This window comes from Melopsittacus undulatus, chromosome 15 (genome assembly GCF_012275295.1).
Source record: "Melopsittacus undulatus isolate bMelUnd1 chromosome 15, bMelUnd1.mat.Z, whole genome shotgun sequence".
Classification (NCBI taxonomy): Eukaryota; Metazoa; Chordata; class Aves; order Psittaciformes; family Psittaculidae; genus Melopsittacus; species Melopsittacus undulatus.
Window position 1 is genome coordinate 3,942,183 of NC_047541.1, and position 24,039 is coordinate 3,966,221.

General features: G+C 53.2%; 1 protein-coding gene across 4 annotated transcripts in view; it reads left to right on the forward strand.

Annotated features, from left to right (window-relative positions):
* SIK3 (SIK family kinase 3) overlaps nt 1–24,039 on the forward strand; it is a 54,007-nt gene that overhangs the window by 16,065 nt on the left and 13,903 nt on the right. For 2 of the 4 annotated variants that reach the window (XM_034069463.1, XM_034069461.1), the window contains exons 2-14: nt 7,519–7,635; nt 9,203–9,266; nt 13,549–13,710; nt 16,862–16,986; nt 17,543–17,666; nt 18,447–18,565; nt 18,912–19,022; nt 19,167–19,310; nt 19,772–19,852; nt 19,945–20,054; nt 20,209–20,362; nt 20,834–20,989; nt 21,485–21,555. In XM_034069463.1, the coding sequence (XP_033925354.1) occupies nt 7,519–7,635; nt 9,203–9,266; nt 13,549–13,710; nt 16,862–16,986; nt 17,543–17,666; nt 18,447–18,565; nt 18,912–19,022; nt 19,167–19,310; nt 19,772–19,852; nt 19,945–20,054; nt 20,209–20,362; nt 20,834–20,989; nt 21,485–21,555 (1,538 nt within the window). The remainder of the gene's footprint in view (nt 1–7,518; nt 7,636–9,202; nt 9,267–13,548; nt 13,711–16,861; nt 16,987–17,542; nt 17,667–18,446; nt 18,566–18,911; nt 19,023–19,166; nt 19,311–19,771; nt 19,853–19,944; nt 20,055–20,208; nt 20,363–20,833; nt 20,990–21,484; nt 21,556–24,039) is intronic. The other 2 variants (XM_034069459.1, XM_034069462.1) reach the window with 1 other exon arrangement.

The following is a 24,039-nucleotide window of genomic DNA, read 5'->3' on the forward strand; positions in this document are numbered from 1 at the left end:
AGGCTGCATTCCTCAGCTTCACTTTTGGCTTCTCTTCCCCAACATTTCCACTTCATTTCATAACCATTCTGAAGTGAGGGGTGGTGATGCCAGCACCTCCGAGTCTGAATGTTCTTGCTTGCAGTGGGGGGCTCAGGCAGCCACGGCCCTTCTGAGGCCCAGGGGAGAGTGGTACCTACTTGCTGACAGTGACATTAACCCTCCTGGGGGAGCTTTCATTAACTTGGGGGTGGAGGTGGTGACCGGAGGTGATGGCTTTGGGAAGAGAATGGCTTTCTGCTGTGTGCTCTTGTGCCTGATGGAAACTGTGATTGTTTGGCCTATAGATGTGAAACCAGAGTTTATTATGTGATGGCACATGTATTGGTGCCTCATGTGCACACAGACACTGGGCTCTTTGGAGCAAAACCACTACATGGACTTCGTACTGCAATACTTTGGGTGTATCAGTTGTAATTGTGCCTCAGAGCTGACAGCCTCATCCAGAGCATCTCCATGCAGCTGAGCATGCACTGGTGCTGTGGCCAGCCGAGTCCTGCTGAGCAGTGGGTACGCAGCAGCCCACAGACGTGCGCTGCCCTCGGCATTCCCAGCATGGAGCAGCCTGGCCAGGACCCTGCGTGTGCCTCTCCAAGGCAGGGCCTGTGTGAGGCATCTGGTGACGGGGCTGCTGCTTGTTTGTTCCCATAGAAACTGCCATCTGATCGTGAGGCAAAACCTCTGCTGGAAACCAGCCTCTAAAGATCTGAGTGCATCATCCAGATCCGGCATCCTGCTGTATCCTTCCTGCTCCAGAGCCTGTAGTGCTGCTGCAGTTAGCACCTGGGAAGAGCCTCAGCAGTAAAGGTGATGCTGTCACTGGTGGTGAAGCTGGCAGTTCCTTGGTGCTGGTTCCTTGGTGTAGGGTGTTTGGTGTTCTCACCGGGGCTGTGGGAGCTGGGCTGCCTGCAGACCCTTTGAGAAGTGCCTGTGATTCCTGGGATACCCCAAGAGTTTGGGGTTTGGCAGTCATGGAGTTGTCCAATATTACAGCAAAGCTCCCTCTTCTGCAGGTGTGTGCTGTAGTGCTGCCTATTGCTGTGGTTTATATTGAATATCCAAGCAGATTGAGCAGACCTAACCCTTACAGGTATTCCCAGATGGACTTGGTGGAATATGGAGTTGCATCCTAGCCATTAGACTGTGATACTCTTGCAATCCCAATGTGATAGTGAATGTTCCTACAGCCTTCTTTAACCAGGAGCTGTTACCCTTCAGAGCACAACTGCAGTTAATGTCAGTGCACATGAGGAGCGCTGTGTGTGCTGCACAACCTCCTCCCTGGAATGTGGGCAGGATTCTGTGTCACACGGAGCCACCGCTGCTCTGGCGCAGGGTGAGTGAAAGGGATTGTTAGATGGGATGACAGATTCCTCTGGAGGCTCTTGCTGTGTGCAGAAGGGAAGCCAAGACATCAGTGCCTGATATCTTCCACAAGTGCTCTGCTTTAACCCTTGAGGAGCCTCAGCAAATCAGTTGGAAGCCACTGCAAAGGCTCCCTGTGACTGCTGCACATCCTGATCCATTGCCAGTTAGTTTTCCTGTTGGCAGCTTACAGCAGTGGGATTTCTTGTGCTGTGTGCACCAGAGCCACCCTTACTCTGTGTGTGTTGCTCTTGTCATTAAGAGCTAGCTGCTGCTCTGGCTTGTTGAGAGATGGTTGCGGTGCTCATCGGCAGCTTTCCCTCCCCTTCTTGCTGCTGTGTGTCCTGGCAGCCCAGGCTCCTGCAGGTTCCTGCTCCATCCCCCTTGGATGCTTGGCTCTTCCCATCACTGCTGAGGTGCAGAGCTGAGCGCACACGAGCTGCTTTGTGCTTCCCCTCCTACATGCAGTGCAGAGCGATGTGCACTGCTTTACCTGATGGGAAAGGGGGCAGATAAAGGCAGGAACCTCCTGTGTTTTCACCACGTTTTCCCAGGCCTTTCCTCCATTGCCCTTCATTTAAAGGAGGTTGGTGCTGCATTGCACAGGCATGGCCCAACCTTGTTACTTTTGGGCAGGAGTTCAGCTGCTGAATGACTTCATGGGAGGAGAGTGATTTAGGAGCCAGTTTGGAGGTGCCCTCAGATGCAGGGCAACCTGTGCTGAAAGGAACCAAGGTGAGCAAGTGTCCTCCCAGGCTCTGATTCCCCTCCTGGCTTCACTTGTGTGCAGGGTGCAGGCTGTGGCTTACACCCCATAGCCAGGCTTACGTGACCAGGATCTGGTGCTTCACAGCCCGTTTGATGTGTGAACTGCTTTACATCCATGTAAATGCTCCTGCACAAGGCCCTGTGCTGGTTTAACTGAGCTCATTCAGAAACCGGTTTTAATGAGCAAGTGCAGTCTTTGTCTGGTAAGTGCCAAGCTGATGTTTGGTTTGCACAGGAGCCGTGCAGGTAGTGCTGCAGTGTGGTCAGCACAGTGCAGGGCTGAAGCACAGCCATGCTCACTGCCCTGCTCTCACTCCTTTCACTCCAGCAAAGCCACACAGCACTTGCATTGCTTCACCAGAGCCCCTGTGATTGCTGCTGCTGCAAGCAAAGGCTGCATTCAGCATCTGTGTGCTGGGTCTGACAGCTGCATCTCGGCTGAGATTTGACCACAGAGTGGCCTGATTTGCAGTGGGAGGTCTGTGCATGGGTCACAGCATGTGCTGCTCGTGGAGATCTCTTGTTAGATCAAAGGCAGGAGGTGGAAGTGAGTCTTAAACCAAGGAGCTGGGCTGGAGGGTCCAGCATTCTTGAGACAGGAGCCTTTACCTTTACCTGCCTGTTGCTTGAGCTTCTACCCCTTAGGCTTCAGCTGATGCTTAACACTGGTTCTTAGGTGTTCTCAAGGAGTTCAATGAAATCACAGCAGCCAGCAGGCAGCTTTCCTTGCCTGCTGTCTGCAGATGGACTCGTAGACATGTTTTGGTGTAGTAGCATGGCCCATCATGGGGAGCTGGCATTTGTGGGTATAGTTTACCTTTCTCCTTGACAAGGTAAAGGAATAATGCTCCATACCACCTCTAATGCATGGCTCTGACCCCCGTGGAGTTCTCACACTTGCATCTGTTCAGCATTACAGTGATTTTACAAGGCTTGTGAACTAAAGAAACAAATCACTGGCACCAGCATCTGCAGAGGCTGTGGAGCTGGAGGGTTTCCTCCTCGTGTAACAGGGTTCGAAGTGAAAGGGTGGAGAGGTCGGTTGCAGTGTAAACACAGCATGGGTCAAGCTAGAGGGGTTCAAAAGAGGTGGGACTTGTGTGACTGTGCCCCACTCCTGTGCTCTGCCCTCGGCTCCATCCCCATACATGCCCTGGAATGATGAGATCGTCCCCACTGGGTTTAGCAGAGCTGCAGGCGTCAATGTGGGGTCTGTGCTTCTGGCACTGAAATCCAGCCCCATCCCCTGGGATCAGGGAGGGGTCACAGCGGAGCACAGCGCTCACAAGCAGGGCATTAACACTGCACCAGCCCCAAGGGTTTGCCTGTATTGACTTTTCCCAAAACGCCATTGGGGTTTTCTTCACCTTGTGCAAGGCACAAGTCACTGCATTGATTGTGAAGAGGGATGTGGACACGGTGAGAGCTTCCTTCCTGAGCAAACACACTTTGCTGGGTGCATCTTGGTCCTTGGTTTCCTGCTTTCAGCTGCTGCCAGTATTTGTTTGTGCACCTCCAGAGCCCCCAGTTTGGCTGTGGAATGGGCTGGCTCTATCTGCTGCATCCCTGAACTGGGGGGGTCTGCTGGGGGGTTAATTCCAAGAGGGAGATGCCTTTGCCCAGGAGCTTGTTGAGAGAGGTCTCTCTGGTCTGGTAACAGGTCATTGTCAGGCTGGGTAAGGATGGCAGAGCCCATCTCTGCTGTCGAGTGTTTTCCTATAGGTAAAACCTGTAGCAGTGCCTGTTTGCATGCAGAGTGCTGGCTTTCAGTGCCCCTCAGCAGCCAGGCAGGCTTGTGACAGCCAGCCTGAAGAACCGACCATCCCTGCAGGAAGGTGATGCTGCTGACAAGTGACAGCTACGCACTGAGCTGCTGTGGTGTGTGAGGACACTGGGGCGTGCAGTGGGGCAGGAGGTGCCACTGCAGGAGGCATTGCTGCACCTTTCCTTTGGCTCCCACTGCCTCTGTCTTGACTCCGCTCTCTGGCACCAAAGGTCCTGTGCAGCATCAGTATCTGCTTATGGGAGTGACTTTTACCCCTCCAGCAGCTGCTTAATCCAGAGGGGTCGTGTTTGGAGCTTCCCAAGTGTCCCTGGCAGGCAGGAGCGGCTGGAAAGAGGAGCTCTTTGCTGTCAGGCCTCTGACAGCTCCTGTTGGCATCCCAGCAAGGCTGGAGTGGAGTGGACAGGAAGGAGAGGGCAGCTGGGCTGTGCTGGGGGAGGAATCCAGGCCCTGTCCATGCCTTTAGACTGGCCTTCTCCAGGCTTACTCCTTCAGTAGCCCGAAGACCTGCCCCAGAGCCAGCCATGGCATATGAGAGGAGCCCAGTGTCATGGCCACGTTCCTCCGCAGCAGAGCACATGCAGTGTGTGCTCCATGAGGGTGTTCCAGGAGGGATGGGGAACGGGAGGACACCTCGGAACAATTGTAGGAAGTGTTTCTCCTAAATCAACACGTTGGTTTCTTTCAGTGCAGTCAATGTGCCGGTGCCATCTGTTGGCTCTTGTTACACTGAGGAGATCAATTGCTGACTTATGGCAACGCTTCCTGGCCCAGTTCCACTTGTGCAGGGATTACTGATGAAGCTGCTCACGTGCTCTGTTCCCAAAGAAGTGGGGCTTCCTCTGGCTTCAAGTGGAGCTGCTACAGAAACAACTGAAATGGAAAAGGTGGTTTCTGTATGGAATGAATGATCATCCATGCAGGAAAGCTTAATTGGAGTTCAATTACAGTTATAATTGGATCCGAGCAAATGTGTGGCATGAAGTCCTAGGTGTTAGGCCCATAGGTTTTCCTGGTGTTCACTGCACAGAAGGGAAAGGAGACTGCACTGTCCTGTGGGTCCTTCCCATGGAACCAGGCTCTGCTTCTCCCTTTATTCCCCTTTTCCTGTAGTCCCGAGCATGGCTCCTGCGCCCCCCCAGGCACGTGGCAGTTCATTTCCCTGCCCTTGGCAGGGCACCATGGATTCGAGGAAGTCTGCAGGGATATTCGCCACGCTCGGCTCATAAACAGGATGTCGATATGGATGTTCATTCTGCCCTGCCTCCTTCAGGAGCCTCTCACCCGTGCCATGATCTTCCAGCCCTGGTGGCTCCCAGGGCATCAAATCCGGTGTCCTGGGGCAAGTCAGGGATGTACGGTTGTGTTTCTGGTGGTGCTGGGGGAGCTTCGGGAGAAGCCTGTGTGTTTGAGAGCAGGAAAGGCTCTCAAACTGCATGTGCTGGGAGGCAGAAAAGGGTTGGTGCTTAGTGCAGAAGGGGCAGCCTGGGTTGTGGGAGGTGTTTGGGGTGTTTGGGCCTGAAATGGCATTCCTGCTCCCCGTGACTTCCCATGGGATGCAGTGGGGGGTGCCCTGACATCCGTGGTACCTGCTCGTGCCCTTTTGCCTCCTGGAGTTTCACTTCTGCTCCTTTAGCTCCCCAGCTGCCCCTTTGCTTTGGGTCAGACTTGCTCTGCTGCTCACCAGGCTCTTGCCTGACGTGCACAGAGACAGCTCAGGAGCATGGAAATAGGGAGCAGGGTTTGCAGGAGAACACCTGGAACTACAATGGACTCCTGAAATTCCCTGTGCTTTCCCTTGTGGGGATTTCCTTCCTCCACCCTTGCAGTTTGTGGGGAAGCTCCGAGTTTCCTGAAACCGGAGCACGAGGTGCTTTGCCCAGTGCTTTCAGGGGCAGTCACTGGAGGCACTGGGACGGGAGGAAAACACATGGCAGGAACCCCTCCAGAAGGGCCAGGTCCCTCCTCATCTCCCCTAAGGATGCAGGTGTGTGCAGGGGCCACTCTTTGGCCTAGCTGACGGTATGATGCTTCACGTGAGGTATGGTGGTTCACCTCTCTTGCCTGCTCTGTGTGTTCCTGTGCACCAGTGGGGCAGGCGGGGGGCAGAGACAAAACCAGAGGGACTGAGGTCTCTTGTCTCTGGCCCTCCCCACTGAGCTCTGCTCAATCCCATGTTCTGTATCCCTTGCACTCTGCACGAGTGTCAGCTCCAGTCATATAATTAAGCTGGGAAATGAGATTTCCTTTGAGTGACTATAGAGCTGGGAAGTGAGTAAGGAGCTTTGGAATACTCCCCATCTGTGGGGTTTTCATGTATTTATGCCTGAAAATGACTCCTGTCTCTTAGACATTTAGGATTTGCTCTTTGAGAAAGGGCCTCTTAGCTTTTTATATACACACACATCAGTTTAAGCTTTGCAAGAGCTCATTCCTGCACGGATAAACAGCACACAGTGGGTGCTTCCCAGTGCCCCTCCAGCTCTCAGCTCTCCCAGTCCCCTCCTGAGCTGGCCTTGGAGCTGTGTGGTCAGAGCACCCCAACCAGTGGCAGTAGCAGCCCCAAGGAGCAGCAGCTCCTCAGCCGTTACTCAGTGCCTGGCAGTGCCTGGCAGCCGCACAGCTCCAGGCCTTCCCCTTGGCTCCGGCTCCAGCACCAGTCCTGCCAGCAGCCCCTGGTGCCCAGTGCCAGGCCTGGCTCCGCACAGCACGGGGCTGCTGTTGGAAGTGTGCTCCCTGACTTGGGAGCTGGGAACCCTTCCTGGGCTCTGAATGAGGGGGTTCAGAGGAAAGAACCAGCTTATTGTGCCGGTGCCTTGCTGGGGCTGTGCTGAGGTACACACAGGGCAGCTGCTCAGACCCTGGCGAGGGTTTCAGCAGAGGAAATGAAGCTTAATTTTCATGTGCTTCGGATTGTTCCCTTGAAGACCCCGATGATCCCTTTGTTTGTTTGCCTCCAAGCAGCACCGAGCATCACTTAACATTGCACTTGGGGTTTGACACGGAAGGAGGAGGAGGAGGAGATGTGTTTTGGATCGTGTGCCACAGTGGCACAGGGCACTTGTCCCTGGTGCACACCAGAGGCTGCTCAGAGCAAGGCACTTTTGGAACTGGGCTTTGGGCTCCTGGGTCACATCCTTCTGGCTGTGCATCACCAGCACAGGGGTCTCTCCCTGTTTGGAATGGGCTGGTTTCACTGTGCCCCAGAGAGCTGGGAGCTGCCAGTGCTGAGCAAGGATGCTCAGGGAAGGCCGAGGGAAGAGAAGTCACAGACATCTCCAGTGCTAGAGAGGCTTGAATGGGTGTGCTGTGGTAGCAGGAGCCCGAAAACCCTTGTGCACCCTGCTCTCAAACAGGTGCCCTCTGTAGGGACAACACCCCCAGAAGCAGGAAAGAAAGCTGCTTCCTGCCCACCTCATGGCAAGGTGCTGGGCTCTGGGAGGCTGCTCAGAGCCTTTCTGGGGCAGGGGCTGTGTATTCTGTTCAGCACAGCAGGTCTTACATGCAGGGCCTGCTTTTGCCAATGGGTCAGTAACCTCTGTCCTGCTCTCCCCTGGTGCTAGGTCGCTATAAAGATAATCGATAAGACCCAGCTGGATGATGAGAACCTGAAGAAGATATTTCGAGAAGTTCAGATCATGAAGATGCTTTGCCACCCACATATCATCAGGTTATACCAGGTAAGAGCACTCTCTGCGGTGTTTTCTGCCCCTTTGTACTAGAGCTTTACACTGTGTAGTAATGTTTTCTCTGGAGTTATCCCTCTGTTCTTCCTGCATGAAGCCCTGGCAAAGTCCTTTATGTTTCCAAGGTCTGGGAGTACTTTGATTAAGGGAGCAGGGAGAAAGTGTGGCTGATCCTCCTCTTTCTGGGAGATGATGCTTCCGCTGGGGGCTGGCCTCGTGCCATTTGTTTATGGCTATTGTGTGCTTTTCAGCTTCCCAGTTGAAACCGGATGCGGGCTCCCCTTCTCTGTGTAAGGGAGCAAGAAAGTCTCACCCGCTAGCACCGAGCTCCCCTGCTCTCCCCTCTCTGACCATTTACACTGTTGGCCTGAGGACTTGCTGATCCCTCCCTGCTTGCCTGGAAGGTGATCAATAGCACCTGGGAGTATTTGTAGACTTGTTCTCCAGCTTGTTTGGCATTCCTGGTGTGCAAACAGAACACCAGAGGCAGAGCCCACGTGTGATGCCTCTGATGCACGTGTTTGTGGGGCCCCTCTGACTGAGCTATCAACTAGAGCAGTGGGGAGGTTGCAACAGGCCAGGGACACGCAGACAGCACCAGCGTGGTGGGAGCAGAGGGATAAAGGAGGCCACCCCCTTGGGGAGCCATTAAATGCTGCTTTGGGAGCTGGTGGCCAGATGAAAGACTCTCTCCCTAGGCCTTGCTGATACAAGGGCTCAAGCAGGGACTTTATAACTAGAGAGGAGTGCTCAAAAGCTGCGTACAGACTCTCCTCTGTTGCTTGCAGTCCCTGTTCTGGAAGCTGTTGGATGGAGTCCCCTTCCCAGGGACCTGCTCAGAACTGCCAGGTTCAATGGGCTTGTCTGTCCAAGCCCAGTGTGCTGCTCAGCTCTGCCTGATGGATGTGAGCACTTAGTTGGACTCCAAGGAGTTAAAGCTGAGGAGAAGTGACAGAGGTTAATGTTTAGCTCTTTAGGCCAAACCACAGAGTGTGAGATGCTTACAGCAGACACTGCAGAACTGCAGTGTTTTGCAGGTACTTTGGGAATGCTGCTTTGCAAATGGACTCCTTTTTAATAAGCCCTTTTCCAACCTGGTTATTCCAGGAATGGTTTTGATATGACACTGGGCAGGTGATACCTGTGGCTTGGCTTTGCTAAGGTGAGGGAAGAGCACCCACTGCAGAGGGTGTTGCACCCTGTCTGATCTTCCTGGTGGTGGTTTTAGTGCCTGCAGTGGCCTGGGTGACTGGGAAGGTGAACTGGTTCCCCTGTGGCAGCCCTGAGACGTCTCCCAGGGGAGCAAACACCAAAGGGAGGGCAAAGACAAGAGGAGGAAAGCACAAGTGAAGTGTGTTTAGTTCCAGCATCCCTGTTCAGAATTTGCCATTTGATTGTTACATGCCCCAGTTCCTTGTCTGTTCCTTGGCACAGGAGAGTGAATATTGTTGACTCAATGAAAGCAGTTACACGTGGTGTGGAAAGGGTCAATTCTTATTTAGCTACACCTTTTGCAGAGGGCAGTGTCCTTACTGGGTCCCTTCTCTGTCCTTGTGCCCAGGTCATGGAGACGGAGCGGATGATTTATCTAGTGACCGAGTACGCCAGCGGAGGGGAAATATTTGGTGAGTACATTTACTGCATTCTTTAATCAGATAATGCGCTTGGTCCACTCCAGGAAACTGAAAATAGCTGCCACGTTCTCTTGCTGCAGCTGAGGGATGCCCTTCAGCCTGGAAACCTTCCACTGACCACAGGAGCAGAGAAATAAATGATACCAACTTGGTGGGAAAGTCCCTTCCGTAACCTCTGCTGCTTGTTTGGGTTCCATTGGCAGGTGCTGCCCTGCTTTGATGCTGACTTTGGGATTACAGGTATTGGGAGTAGTCACCTGGTTGGCTTTGGAAGCGTTGCTGAGCTCTTGGTTCCAGCAAGTTGTATGAAGCTTGTTGACGAGAGTGGAAACGTTGGTGTTTTGTTAGTGGCTTTCAAAGAAACAGGCAGTCCTATGGCTCTGCTGTGTTCTGTTCCCAGAGCCGTGCGTGTTCTTATCTTCTGGATACCTGATGTTATCTTAGCCTGTGTTAGTTACATCCATTTTCAACTCCATTGTCTGCTAACAATGTTTTGGCTGAGTTTTCTTGACCACAGAAGCTGTTCTTTACAGGAAAAGACGCAAGTGCAAGAACTGGTGGCTGATTCCTTCGTTTGTTTTATTGCCATGACCAGTCTGAAAAGCTGTAGGGATGGAAATACAGGTGCACACTGGGGTCTGTACTAGCTCCACCCATGTGAGATGCAGAAAAGAGGGAAGTCCTCTGTGCTTGCCTGGAGCTGGCTTCGCTCTGCTTGCAGGCAGTGTCCTTGGGAGGACGGTCACATACAGCCTCTCAGCTAACTGGAGCTGCTCTCCTTGTCCTCTTGAGCCGCTGCAGAAGATCTGCTTTCAGTGCCAGGACCTCTCACTTTGCTGCAGGAGGCTGCCTTGTAGGTAGAGGTGAAGCTCTTAGTGAAGCAAGAGAAGCTTTAAATTCAGGCAAAGCCAACTTGAGCTGTTTCCCAGTTCCTCAGTACCTTTACAGGTGGTTGTCGTGGCTTCTTCCCAGTGTGGTCCATCCCCTTTGGGCTTCCTCTCTGAGAAGGTGACAGCTGAAGGAAGAAGCAAGTGGCAGCTGATGTTGGGGATGGCCTTGTGGAAACCTGACTTCCTGCAGCTGAGCCTCCCAGTTGTCTCCTCAAGCATGAATCATGGTGTGGGACACGCAGCAGCTCCCGAGGCTTGAGACTCCTCTTGCCTTGTGCACCAAAGTCCCATGAATGTGCCTAAAAGCTCGCTTGCATGTGGATCACCACAGGAGAGCATAAATCACTCCTTCCTTTCTCCCTCTTCTGTTGCATTTGGCAGCGATGGGCTCATCTTTTTTTAAATGCAGAACTATGTGCAAGCTCATATACAAGCCTGGAATGAATTCTCTTGCTTACAAAAATAGCCTTCTCCATGAGCCGAAGTGCAAATCTAATTGCTTTCTGCACTACTTCATGCTGTAGTAAATTCAGCTCATTAGCATGGCTAATTTCCATTACACTGCCCAGCATTTATGCTGTGGTAGCTGGGAGCAGCCAGCTCTGGCAGAGCACAGAGGCTGTTCCAGAGCAAAGCCCCCTGAGCTTGAGCGTTTTCGGGCGCTGTGCTTGGAGCCCAGAGGGGGAAACTGAAGGCTCAGCTTTTTGTAATCAGGGTTTCCTGAGGAGCCATTAGGACTTTGTTCTACCAGCGGAAGCAATTTAGAGGGAGGAAGCAGCAACCCGTTTTGGGCAGGTTTCCTTGTGGTCATTAGCATCTCCTGTGCTGAAGAATCTCACGTCCTCACACTGTGCAGAGAAGGGCTTCGCTGGGCAGCTGTGACTGGGGAGCCCTCTCTGTTACATGTGCTTGTGTGGGGTTTCAGCTCCTTTTGTTGGTTCCCTCTTCAAGTCTGCATGACCAAGGTTTTAAAGGTGAGCTGCAGAAGGGGCAGGGGCTGAGCACCACGGCTCTGGATGTGGTGTGAGGCCGAGTGCTCGCATCATCGGAGTTACAGTCATCCTTTCCAGAGCAGGTTTTGTTAGAAGTTGTTTTCCTTAGTGCTTTAAACACCTTCAAGGCCTTAAGCTGTACCAGAGAGCTGTCAGTGCTACACAGGCAGTAATACAGGTTGGAATCTGTAGTTTAAGGAGCAGTAGTTTCTCTACATGGCCTTGCTTGCAGTCTGGTTGGAGGCTTCTCTGTCTCCTTGCTTGGAGCCCTGGAGAGGTTTGCAACCTGTGTATTTGAGGTGTCAGCAGAAGGGCTCAGAGCTCCTGGGGTGGCTGAGCAGAGCCGTGAAGTGTCTGATTCCTGTGCCTGGAAGCACTGTGGTAACTGTGAGGCTGTGGGGGGGCAGGAGGAGCCTGGCTTTTGCTGGGGACTTTGTTCTGGGTGTCCCTGTGCGTGTTCCGCGTGCGGCTGAGCCTCTGCTTGGACATCACCAGCAGGTAGATGGCTCCTTTGAAACCGAGGGTGCTCTTTGTGCCCAGTCCCTCGAGTGTCCCTCTCATGGGGTCAAACAGAACACGGTCTGAAAGTCCGGTCTGAGTTCTGCTCTTTCCTATGGCCTCTGTAACTGATGTGCAGCCCTCACAAGAACGTGGGTGCTTGCTTGATTGACACAAGTGCTCAGCAGCACTTCTCTGGTTAATGTGGTGAGCCTGTCTGTGCCTCTGCCCCATCTCCACCGCTTACCCCCAGCTCTCTGGCGTTAAACAGTGTGCTACCAGCCTCTGGGATCACAGGGTCACCAACTACACTGGAAATGGGACTTCATCCAGCACAGGGAGGACATGGGAAGCTTCAGCAGCATCTGCTTTCCAGACAGACAACAACTTGAAAGGGTGAGGAGTTTGTCCGGGGTGAAGAGTGGGAAGCTGTGTGTCAGCCCTGTCGCTTGAGCAGAAGATGCTTCTGGCTCAGCGTGGGGCTCTTTAATGCGGAGAGCAGCATGAGGTGCTTCACAGGAGTAGAGACCAGCCAGGCTGTGTCCTGGAGCAGCGTGCTGGCTCCCAGCTGTAACCCCTGCAGCACGAGAGCTTTGTGCAGGCTGAGCTGGCAATGGTTAATTTTGGCACGCACTTGCCCTTGGTGGTATGTGAAGTATTCTGTAGCTTCATTGTTTCTGTCCTTCCTCTGGAGCTTGGGCAGAAATGTCAGCAGTCTGAGTGCTGTGCCTACGTGCAGAGCCTGGGGACCGGCTCCATGCGCTTCTCTTCAGGAAAAGTGGGATTTCAGCCTGTCCTGTGGCTGGAGCAGGGACAATTGAACATCCATGTGTGGGGAACACTGAACCTGGGCTGGGAAAACTGCCCTTGGAGAGGTGTGGAGAAAGACTCCTTCTGTAGCAATGGATTTGATTCCTTGCCTGCAGGAGAACCTCAGGAATACTTTGAGGAATGTCGGGAGGTTGGAACCTTGCACTCTGCTGTATCAGCAGCCTGCACTCCCGGATTCACGTGCCATAAACAGTGGGAATGCCCTTGGCTTGTTCAGGAGCTGAGCTGTGCCTGTTGATGGGTGGCAGTGGTTAAGCTGGAGCAGGCCCTTGCTTAACGCTGCTCATCGGCCTCCCAGCTCCTCAGACTATTAAATGTGTGACCCTGTGAGTGACTTGATGAGATATGACAGGGCTGTTTGAGAGAGTAAATGTTGCTTTCCCTAGCAGGTGAATGGAGGGTCATGTTGGGATCAGTGATGCATTTCCCTCCCTGGCCCTGCCTCAGATTTGCTTGGGGAAGGAGTTTATCTGATGACTGCAACTGAATGAACAAGTTCTTTGAAACCCAGCTTCGCTGTGTTGCACAACACGAGCAGCGAGCTGTCATGGCAGGAGGAGGCTGCTGTGGCTCCAGAGCCGGCAGAGCTGCTCTGGTGGAGCTCAGTAATTGGTGTTTACTGCCAGGCACTGGTGTCACGGGCGCTGGAATTAATAGGGCACTGGGAAAAGAGCAGCTCCTGAGCAGGAACCTTCACAAGGCACAAGGTTTTGTTGCTTTCAAGGTAGCTTTGTCAAACCCTCCAGTTTAGGGCAGTGAGATGAAGGGGAGGCTCAAGGGGAGAGCCAGTGAGGCCAAGGGCAAGGTCCTGCCCCTGCGCTGGGGCAATCCCAAGCACAAATACAGAGCAGAGTTGATCACTTTCAGGTTGGGCCAGCTCAGGTGGGGCTGTGTGGCAGGGGTGTGCTGGATCCTTCCCATGCAGCTCCAGCACTGACCCCGTGTGGTGCTGGAGCCTGGAAAAGAGGCTGGTTCCCCATCTCTATCCTCCGTGCTACCTGTTGCAGGCGCCTGAGGAGCCCCTGTGTGAATAAGCCCTGTTCCTCACTCCATCCCTTGCAGATCACTTGGTGGCCCACGGCCGCATGGCGGAGAAGGAAGCCCGGAGGAAGTTCAAGCAGATCGTGGCCGCTGTCAACTTCTGTCACTGTCGCAATATTGTCCACAGAGACCTGAAGGCAGAAAACCTGCTCCTGGATGCCAACCTCAACATCAAAATAGCAGGTGAGCTCAGCCTGGTGGTGTGGGAGGAAGGCAGCTGCTCTCAGGAGTTAATAAATGGAGGCATTGGCTGCTTCCAGGTATTCACAACGAAGGAAGCGCAGTGCAGCTAAAGGAAGCTTTGGATTTCTGTGTGGCCTGCTGCCCAGGGCTGGAGCTGCCAGGTTGTAGCCAGGAGATTTATATCTCCCTTCGAGCAGTGCAAAATAGAAGGAGGACAAAAAGCAGCTTTGGCTTCATAGGCACATATGCAGCTACAGATACAGTGGTGTTCCAAAACAGTGGGTAATGGGTGAGGCTAATACTAAACTATTGACCTTGTTTTGAGTCCTGCTGTCCGTTTAGGACTTCTCTGAAGCAGGTCAGGCTGGGGGGAGGGAGAAGGAATGGCAAAGCAGGGCTGACATGTCTATGGCAGAGCAGCGAAGGGGAAATGGCACTCAGGGGGTCCTGTTTGTTGTGGTCCTTTCTCTTCTGTACCATCTGTAGGTGTTGGATGAAAGCTGGATGCTTGGCTTGTAGTAAAATGGGTAATAGTTTCCTAGCTTTCTCTCATCCTTGCTTTGTGAGGAGGCAACAGGGAAGGAAGTGAAGGACTTTGACACTTCCTCTGGACGCTTAATAGTGTGAACCATGTCCTCCCTGGCACGAGGGTAATAACCTGCTCTTTGCTGCTCTGCGGGCAGAAGATGAGCAAGAGGCTGCTGCTGACACAGCCCTTTGTGGCATGTGCTGTGTGCAAACAGATGCACTAATGATTTGAGGCCATCTTGTGTTCATGGGGTAAAACCTAACCCGTGCGCAGGGTGCCAGCAACCAGGAGTTCCAAGCTACCCCAGGTGAGGCTGGATTTCCTGCCCGAGCGTCCCCAGGAGCTCACTGACAGGCTCTGAACGTGGAAACCTTGGGGTTTTATCTGCGGGAGCTGTTTTCCTTGCGAATCCCTGCTCCCGGAAGGGGCTCCAGAGGCCAGCTCCCACCCTGCTGGTGGCAGTGTTTGACTTGGCAAGAAGAAGTCGTAGCGAGTTGAAAAGTAGCCTGGAAAAGCTGATTGATGGGCAGGGTTTTCCAAGTACCACGTTCTGTCCCTCTGCTCATCAACTCCAACCTGACAGCCCAGCCTCTGATGGGGTGTGTAACTCCGGTTCCAGGCTCCCACCAGGGCAGGCTTTCTGCAGCTACTACAGACCCCTCATTGCAGCCTCACATCCCTTCCTCAGTGTTAGTAAGTGGCACCTTCAAGCCAGTGCAGCAGCCTTGGAGCGGGTCAGTGCTGCTGTTCTCACTCGGCACTGACTGCAAGGGGACTTGTGGAGTTGGGGTGTTTGATTGCAGCTACACTGGTTTTCCATAAACAGGAGTCAGAAGCACTGATGCCCTCACGCTCATTTTTCCCATGGATGCTGTTTCTCCAATGTACCTTCTCGGAGGCTGAGTCAGTTGCTTCTGGCAGTGGGATCACTAGTGTTCCCAGGCACAGAGTTCAGCCAGGAGTTGAGATGCTTGCTAAACACCCAGACCTTCCCAGCCTATGGCTGCAGAGGAATGTCATCTGTACATTGCTCCATATTCATGTGCAAGAGCCTGCAACCTTCCCAGGATGAAGTGTTTGTGGTGCAGACACTGGAGCCAGCTCCCTGCAGGGACTGGGTTCACTTGTGTAGCGCAGAGCTGTTCCTTTAAATATCTACCTATTGTGTGGTGACTTTCACCTTGCTCCTCAAAAATGCCCTTTTCCCTCTGCTTGTGGAATGAAAGCTGGCTGCTCCCTGGGGATTTGCAAGCCCTCTCCCCCATACACTTTTGGAGGCTCTTAGCAAGCCTGCTGTTGTCAGCAGGAGCTGGGCTGGGGGCTCTGCTGGCCTCTGCAGGAGCTGCCTGAAGGAGGAGGAGAGGAAAGTCACCTGGAAGTAGGTCATGGAACATCCTGTGGGGAATGCAGTGATTGGGAGCACAGGCTCAGCAGTTACTGTGTTGTCCGTGGGGTGCCAGTGGGGTTTCCATGCCTCCCGTGGGATTTAGGAGAACAAACATTGCTTGATGGCCAAAGAATGTGTGCCAGAGTGCTTACCTTGTTCAGCATGGGTGAAAGGCACTGAGGAGAAATAAGCAGCTAAAACTGAAGGTGAATCTTCAAGATAAGAGTGTATTTATTTCAAGGTAGGGGAAGAAAACCTTTGTGCTTTTACATCTCTGGTATTCTTTGCCATTTGTATAATTAAAATGCACATTCTCAGCCCAGATCTCCTTATAGAGCACTGGGATCTGGTGTGTCACTGACAGGCTGTCACTCAGCTCCATGTTACCCCAGCTCCCTGCAGTTCTGACCACTGAGGGAGTCAAAATTAAGCTCTTTATAAGAGCTTTCTGCTTCCTGCAGCTGCACTCTGTGTTTGTGCCACAATGCTTTGGTTTAATCACTCGGAATTTGCCAAGTGAGTATTTGTGGCCCCTGTTTTCCAGCATTCCTCACGGAATCCTGCAGCGAGGGGCTGCTGCTGGTGCAAATGCCATGGCAAACGTCTGTGTGTGTTAATGTCACTGCCCTCCTGCTGGCACACATGGGACTTTGCACATAACCTTTGGGCACTTGCTTCTAAGGGCATCCTGGTCACAGGGCATGGAGACCCCTCTCTGACTGTCCACTTGCTTTTATTGTTCAGTTGAGGTGAAAAAGCAAGGGATTTAGTGAGGATTCTTTGTCTAAGGAAAATCTCCCCGTAAGCAAAGCTTCCCTCTCATGCTGGGCTTTCTGGAAGATCAAAGCTCCTGCTTTGTTTTCCCTTTGTCACCTTCTGGCCTTGCTGGTGCTTGCCCTGGCCCTGATGAAGGTGTGAAGGTGCAGGCTGGGGTTTGAGCAGAAGCAGCATGGTTTCAGTGTGTGCTGTGCAGCAGGTTGTTGAGACGGTTCCTACAGCCTGAAGTGCCACTGGTAACACTTGGGCATCTTTTGGCTCAGTGCAAGAGCACTTGCCCTGTCCAGGTGGTTTCAGTGTTGCTCTTCTTGCCTCTTCTGCTCTCCTGTTTCTCTGCTGTGTCAGGTCTCTCTTACAGGATTGAAGGTGGCCTAGGCTCAGCAAGTGACTGAAATACCCTTTCTTCAGGACAGTTGTGTGGGTCATGTTCCTTGAATCGGTTCTCCTTGTCCTTTCAGATTTTGGGTTCAGCAACATCTTCACTCCTGGCCAGCTGCTGAAAACCTGGTGTGGGAGCCCCCCCTATGCTGCTCCAGAGCTCTTTGAAGGCAAGGAGTACGATGGGCCGAAGGTTGACATCTGGGTAGGTGATGCACCTCTTTGTTACCTTGATCTGAGTTTTGTTCTGTTTCTTTGCCTTTCCTTCCTGTTTCGTACATGTCTCAGAGAGAAGCCCCTGATAATGGCAAATACATGGGTTGTGCAGAAATGCTTTATAAAACTGACTCTATATTCCCGTTCTGGCTCCTGTGTCACACGTTCTCCTGATTGGGAGACATGGTGCCAAAAATATTCATTACCTAGAAATGCCTTTTAATGGAATTTCCCAAAAATACAGCTCACTTCAGTGCTGTGAGTGGCAGAGCACTTCCTGCTGGGGGGCTTCATCTGGAAGAGGAGGCCCCCACTTCTGCTGCATGAGGGTTTAGGAGAGAGCACGTTAGTGTAGGGGCTCAGGGTGGTCTCCTCCATGGCCCCAGCACTGCTCTGCCTCCCTGGCCTTTCCCCCTGAGGTGCCAACAGGGTCTGTGCCAGTGGGAGTTTCTTTACTGTCATTTACTGTCTCTGCACACCATTCCCCACGAGTAACCCCTGTGTTCTGGTCTCTCCCTGCTGCTGCTGCCACGTTGTGGGTGCAGAGCCTCGGCGTGGTGCTGTACGTGCTGGTGTGTGGTGCTCTGCCCTTCGACGGCAGCACGCTGCAGAACCTGCGGGCCAGGGTGCTCAGCGGCAAGTTCCGCATCCCCTTCTTCATGTCCACAGGTAAGGGATGCCCGTGCTGGTCCCCTCTGCTCACACGTTCCTTGAGCACTGAAATGACAGCGTAACACTTGGCTTATGTGGCAGGCAAGTGGGCTGCCAGGAAGGGTATCCATTGGATGGTGGTTTGGAACATCAGCTAAAATGGGGTCTGAAGCTAGAATTTAGAAACCCATGTACTCCTACTTAAAATCTCAGCTTTCATGCATGTAACTGGGCAAAGTACAGCAGAATGTTAGCAAAGACACGCTCCTTCTGAGGTCTGGGGAATGGGAAAGCTAAAAATGGAATAATGACTGAGGAATGTAGAGGCTTTCACTACACAAGAAGCTTTTTACAGCATTATGGCACATGAGTTTCCAGCAACAGCCCCACCAGAGACAAATGTCTGCGTCCTGTTCCTGCAGAAATGCTTCCGAATGCTTTAGTGACATATCTTGCGTTTGAAAAGTGTGATTAATTCTCAGAGAAAACCAACTCCACTTAAGAACGAGTCATATGCTGCTGCTTGGCTGCCTGCTGGCACATTAAGGAATGGTTTCACATGGGCTGCATGGAGCTTCCCAGCTGAAAGCTCCCTTTCCTGTCGCATTACTTGGGGAAGAGGTTCTCTTCCTGCACAAAATGCTTCCTGAAACATGCCATGCTTTTTAAAGCAAGTTGAGGTCCCAGCACAATGTGGGGGGAGCCTTTGGTCGCCCATGGTGACAGCACACATGAAAGATAAAGGCACATTGGCCCTGGGGTCTCACCCTGTGGTCACCGGCCTCTCTTCCCTTGCAGAATGTGAGCATCTGATCCGGCACATGCTGGTCCTGGACCCGAGCAAGCGGCTCTCCATGGAGCAGATCTGCAAACACAAGTGGATGAAGCTTGGGGAGGCTGACGCCGAGTTTGACAGGGTGAGGAGTGGGCTCGGTGCCTGCTGGGCTGCCATGGGCTCTGGGCACGCAGTGTGCGGGGCTGGTTTTGGCTGCTGAACTCCCTTTCCAAGTGGTGATGTGCTGCCCTTCCACTTTCTGTGTCTCCTGGTCTTGCTTCCCACATTGCTCCTCATCTGCATGTGTTTCTGTACCTTTCCCTTGGCACTGAGAGCCTAAGGCACTGGGTTTGGAGCTGGTGTGCCATCAGCCTTCAGAGCCCGTGCCAGCTCGCTGCCGGAGCCTGGCGTGTTGGTTTTCAGAGCGCCGTGACTCATCAGTGTGCCTTTGGGAATGGCAGAGCTGAGCTGTGTCTGTGCTCTTGCAGCTGATAGCAGAGTGTCAGCACCTGAAGACCGAGAGGCAGATGGAGCCGCTGAACGAGGACGTGCTGCTGGCAATGGCAGACATGGGGCTGGACAAGGAGCGCACCGTTCAGGTACAGCAGCGCAGCGGCAGCCGTGTCCTGCCTGCTCCCACTGCAGACCAAGGGCTGGGTTCGCTGCTCATCACCTCTGGCAGCTGAGCTTTAGTTTGATGCATGACAGAAGGAACTGAGCTCTTTCTCCCTTTCCTCTTGCAGTCATTAAGAGCCGATGCTTATGATCACTACAGTGCAATCTACAGCCTGCTCTGTGAGAGGCTGAAGAGGCACAAGAACCTGCGCATTGCACCATCTCCCAGTATACCACGGACCATGACCTTCCCCACCTCTGCTAACATCCAGGTAGCTCCCTCTCAGGTGCTGTTCTTCCAGGCCTGGAAGGTCAGCCAGTCCCTTCCCTGCTAAACCCAGACTCGCTTCTGGGTGTCCTCATCCTGGCAGGAGCATCAAAGCACCCTTCATCTGAGCATATTCTGTGTAGTCAGGGTGCTGTAATCATGTGCTTTGTTCATTGGATCTGGGTTTAGTGAACCCTTCAGACTCTTAGGGATGGAAGAGAAGGCAGGGGAAGGGTTGCTGGTTAGGAGCTGGAGGCTGCAGACCAGGACTGCTGTGCCATGCTGCTTCCTCAATTTGTGCTGCTGGCAACCCCTTGAGAATTAAGGATAAACAGATCTTCCCTGGCTCCAGGCTGACCACTCTGTTCCCAAGAGCTTAGATCTGTGCACTGGTGCTAATCTGGCAGTGCCTGTAAAGGGGGTGTATGAGATGCTTCATGTCTTCTGACTTTGATCTCTGCTCAGCAGACAGAACAGACAGGCAATACCATGAGCATCAACGTGCCCCAAGTCCAGCTCATCAACCCAGAAAACCAAATCGTAGAGGTGAGGTACACCCCTGATGACCCCTGTGAGTTCTTGTCCCTTGGCTTGATCTTCACGTTGTATTTCCTCATTCCAATGTTCCACCTGCCCAGACTGATGGAACGATGAACTTGGACAGTGATGAAGGGGAAGAGCCATCACCTGAAGCTCTGGTCCGCTACCTCTCCATGAGAAGGCACACAGTTGGGGTAGCTGACCCACGGTTAGTATCAGCCCCTGCCTCCTGATGGAGGGTCAAGAGAGCCCTTCTGAGGGCTGTTAGAGGCCTTTTAGTGAAGGGAGGCAGAGTGTGCTGGGCCCGGGGCTGGTCTTCACCATGTCACTGCTAATTCCCCTCTGTAACTGTGGCTGCACAGGACGGAGGTCATGGAGGACCTGCAGAAGCTCCTGCCTGGCTTCCCCCGTGTCACCCCTCAGGCTCCGTTCCTGCAGGTGACCCCCAATGTGAACTTCATGCACAATGTGCTGCCTCGGCAGAACCTGCAGCCCACGGGGCAGCTGGAGTACAAGGTACTGACCCCTGCGAGTGCCTGGATAGTACAGGGGGGTGGGGGTGTCTGCTCAAACTTGCTCTATTTGCCAGTTCCTTGGGCTACATAAGCTTCAGAATGTACCTTCTTGCTGTGTCTTAGGAGTGATTCTAGTCGAGTCCTGAAAAAGCTGAAGAACAAAAGAACACTGCAGCACGGAATGAATTCCTGGGCTGGGGAGAAATAGGACAGTGCCTGGCTTTGGGGCTGCAGGTTGCAGCCTGCCTGGCAGCTACAGAGGAGGGCAGGGAAACGGGGAGTTAAGCACCGCTTTTCCACTGATGTGGTCTCTCTCTGCCCCATGTCAGTGCTGAGGTGTTGATGCTCCTTCATCCCTCCCGCAGCCCAGAAGGCTTGTCTCCTCTCCTGCTGGTGCCTGGGGTTGTGGCTGGGGCTCAGGTGTTGGAAGGATGCGGTACAGGGCTGATGACTGTGCTGTCTGTGCCTGCAGGAGCAGTCCCTGCTGCAGCCCCCAACCCTGCAGCTGCTCAATGGCATGGGCCCTCTGGGGCGCAGGGCGTCAGACGGCGGAGCCAACATCCAGCTGCACGCACAGCAACTGCTCAAACGTCCTCGAGGTCCCTCTCCCCTCGTCACCATGACACCAGTAAGTACCAAAAGGAAGGGAGAGAATCGGTGGTGTGCTTATAAATACCTTCTCCTGCAGGCAGAGGTGACTGGAGCAGTGGGCTCAGTCTGTAGTGGGGTGCTCTGTCCCCGTGTGGGAGCATTGCTGTGCTCCCCTGTAGCTAGCAGCTGAGGTGCATCCCTCTCTGGAGCTGACAAATGTGAACCTTTTAAATTTGGTGGCTTTTCTTCTCTTTTCCTGCTCTACTGGAGGACACTCAAACATCCAGCTTGGGCATTAATGTGCATTCTTTGGCCCTTGATGCCCCAATGAGTTTTCCTGGTAGCACCAACAGAGCAGCAGCCTCGTGCAGGCAGTTCTGACTGGGGAAGGAGTGCTGGAAGGGGTTCTTGGTGCTGGGTGCTGCAGCAGAGCTGACGCACCCGTGTCACAGCTTGTCTGGGAGGGTGTCTGTGGGGTGGATGGGCCCACGTGGCCGCTCTCTGCAGCCCATGGCCTCTCTCCTGTCCGCAGGCTGTCCCAGCTGTCACCCCCGTGGATGAGGAGAGCTCCGATGGGGAGCCAGACCAGGAAGCTGTGCAGAGGTAACTCCTGTCTGTTAACGTTTGCTCTTGCTGCTTCCAAGAGGCTCAGCCTGTGCTGTTCCACAGAGTTAAAACACAGCAACCTCCTCACAGGCAACAGTGTTGATTCCAGCGAAGGCTCAACGTTCCTCTTGTTCTGTGGGTGTTGATTGCTGTAGGCAGTTCCTCCTTTGACACTGCTAGGTGCTTACAGAGCTGGCTTCCCCCTGGAATGGGGAGCTAATTGAGCACTAGGTTCTCCAGAAGCTCTGAAACTGCTAAATTCCTTTGCTTAGTGTGCACCAGCATGCAATCCACACTAACCTGCAAATGAGTGCTCAGTGATTCACCCCTCCCTGCTGAGTGATGGAGGTAGGAAGAGCTCTTCTGTGGCCTTGGGTGGCAATGCAGCTTTTGTATCAAGACATGCAGTAAACATCCAACTCTGATGCCTTAAACAAAGTGAGCTTGCTGGAAATACAGGTACCTGCTAATTTTAGCAGTAAGCCTTAAAATAGTCTGCACCAATAAGGAAGGGATCATTAGATACCAAGCTGGAAACTTCTGTTGTCTTTGCTCCAGATACATACTAGGAGGCGGGTAGAACATGCTTGTACTTCCTCAATCCATGAGAACACTAACCTTGTCCTTGCTAACACTTTCTTAGTGGCTTTGCATAGTCTCTCTCTGCTAACCGGCTGGTGCACTACGTGTGGTGAGTGTGGTTTCGGAGTGCTCCTGCTGCTTACCTCAAACCCAACGCGTTTCTGGACTCCCCCAGGTTGTACAGGCCATCGCCTCGAGCAAGGTAGCGTTCCTCAGGGGCTGCACTCGGGAGCAGGATTCAGCCTGGGGCTTGGGGCAGGCAGAGAAGCACTGGGGTGGGTGGATGCTGTGCTCCAGAGCCTTTGCCAGCTCTTTCCTTCCAGTGCTCCAGAGCAAAGGGGGATTTGAGCAGTGGGTGTGTGCAGTGACAGACTGTGCAGAGTGTGTGCTGAGACTCCTCTTCTGCCTGAGCTTACAAGAAAGTCAGAGCTGGTGCCATGAAAGAACTCACTTCCAGCCCTACTGTAGAGATGACCCAGAGCACATCTCGTGTCTTCTGCGTAGCCTTAGACCCTGGTTCTTCACAAGCTGCTGTTCATCCTCTGAGCCATGATGCTGGGAGGGTCCATGCTCATGACCTGCCCCAGCTGCGAGGCAGCACGAGGAGAGAGCTGAGGCCAATGCACAGCACTGAGCAGAGGAGGAGTGTGCAGCTCCCAGCCCTGTGGCTGCAGTCAGGCCCTGTCAGCTGCTGAGCCCTGTGTGCTGTGCTCTGCACACACATGTGCTGCCTAGCTGCCTGTTCAGAGGTGTCATTCAGAGCCTGTGATGTCCACTGACATCACCTCCGATGGTGGACAGTGTTTCTAACAGTGCAAACCAGATAGATCTGATTCTGGGCAGGTTTTCACCTCTCCTATGTTAAGCCTTATGGCTTCAGTTGAGTGTTAAGTTAAAGCATTGGCTCAGCTGGAAACACTTCGAGCCTCCCCCCGCAGCATTTTGTAGGATGCAGGCTGCTGAAATGCTGAGCTCCCACTGAAGGCAAGTCTCCCTGGACCCATCCATAGGTCACTTGGCTGCTCTCAACAGTGCTGCCCTCAGCCCTTTCGTACCATGTGTTCCTCTTCCACCAGATGGCCCAGAAAAAGCCCGGTTCAGGTTGTGTGTTAACTTGCTCTCCACCCCCTGATGTTGCAACCCATCAGTAGTCACCAGAGGAGAAGGGTAAATAGTGTTAACATGAGGGATAGATACAAATATTTAGCTTCTCAGAACCCTGTGCTGTGTCCAGCCCCCAGTGAGCAGGTTTTGCCCTTCTCAGCCTGACCTTGAGAACAGAGCATATCTTCTCTGTGTTCCAAGGAACAGTCACATCTCCTTGGAGCTTTGGGGAACTTTCTTCCACCCAAACCGCTGTTATAGCTCATGATTGGATTGTTCCCTCGAGGTCTGAAATGAAATGATCTTAGCAAACCACAACTGTAAAGCTCTTTGGGAAACTTTCCCCGCCTGCATCAAATGATTCTTAAACGGCTAATGGCACAGCCTTTGGCAAGTTACCACAAGGCCAAGCACTCTTCATTCTGTTAACTTGCTCTCTTCTGCTTAAGTGGCTTCCGCAGCTAGCAAGGAGAAGGCTGGGCTTTGAGGGGGCAACAGCTTTCCTGCTTGCTGCCTTTCTGTGCTTCACCAGGTGAAGTTGTAGGGAGCCACAGCAGGGGAGAAGAGGGAAGGTGAGAATCCCATTAGCATCCCTGGTGTCACTGGCCAATTGATCTTTGTCCCAGTTACCAGGTGGTGCACCAGAACAGTTAAGTTCCCAAGTGGCCATTCACCCACTTGGGTTCCTCCTCTGGCCTTGAGTGGGTGAAGTGCTCGTCCCCTGCTCTCATTATCGCTTCTGGCCCCGTGCCCCAGCTGCTCTGGGCATCCCTGCAGCTCGGGGCTGTGTGCCTC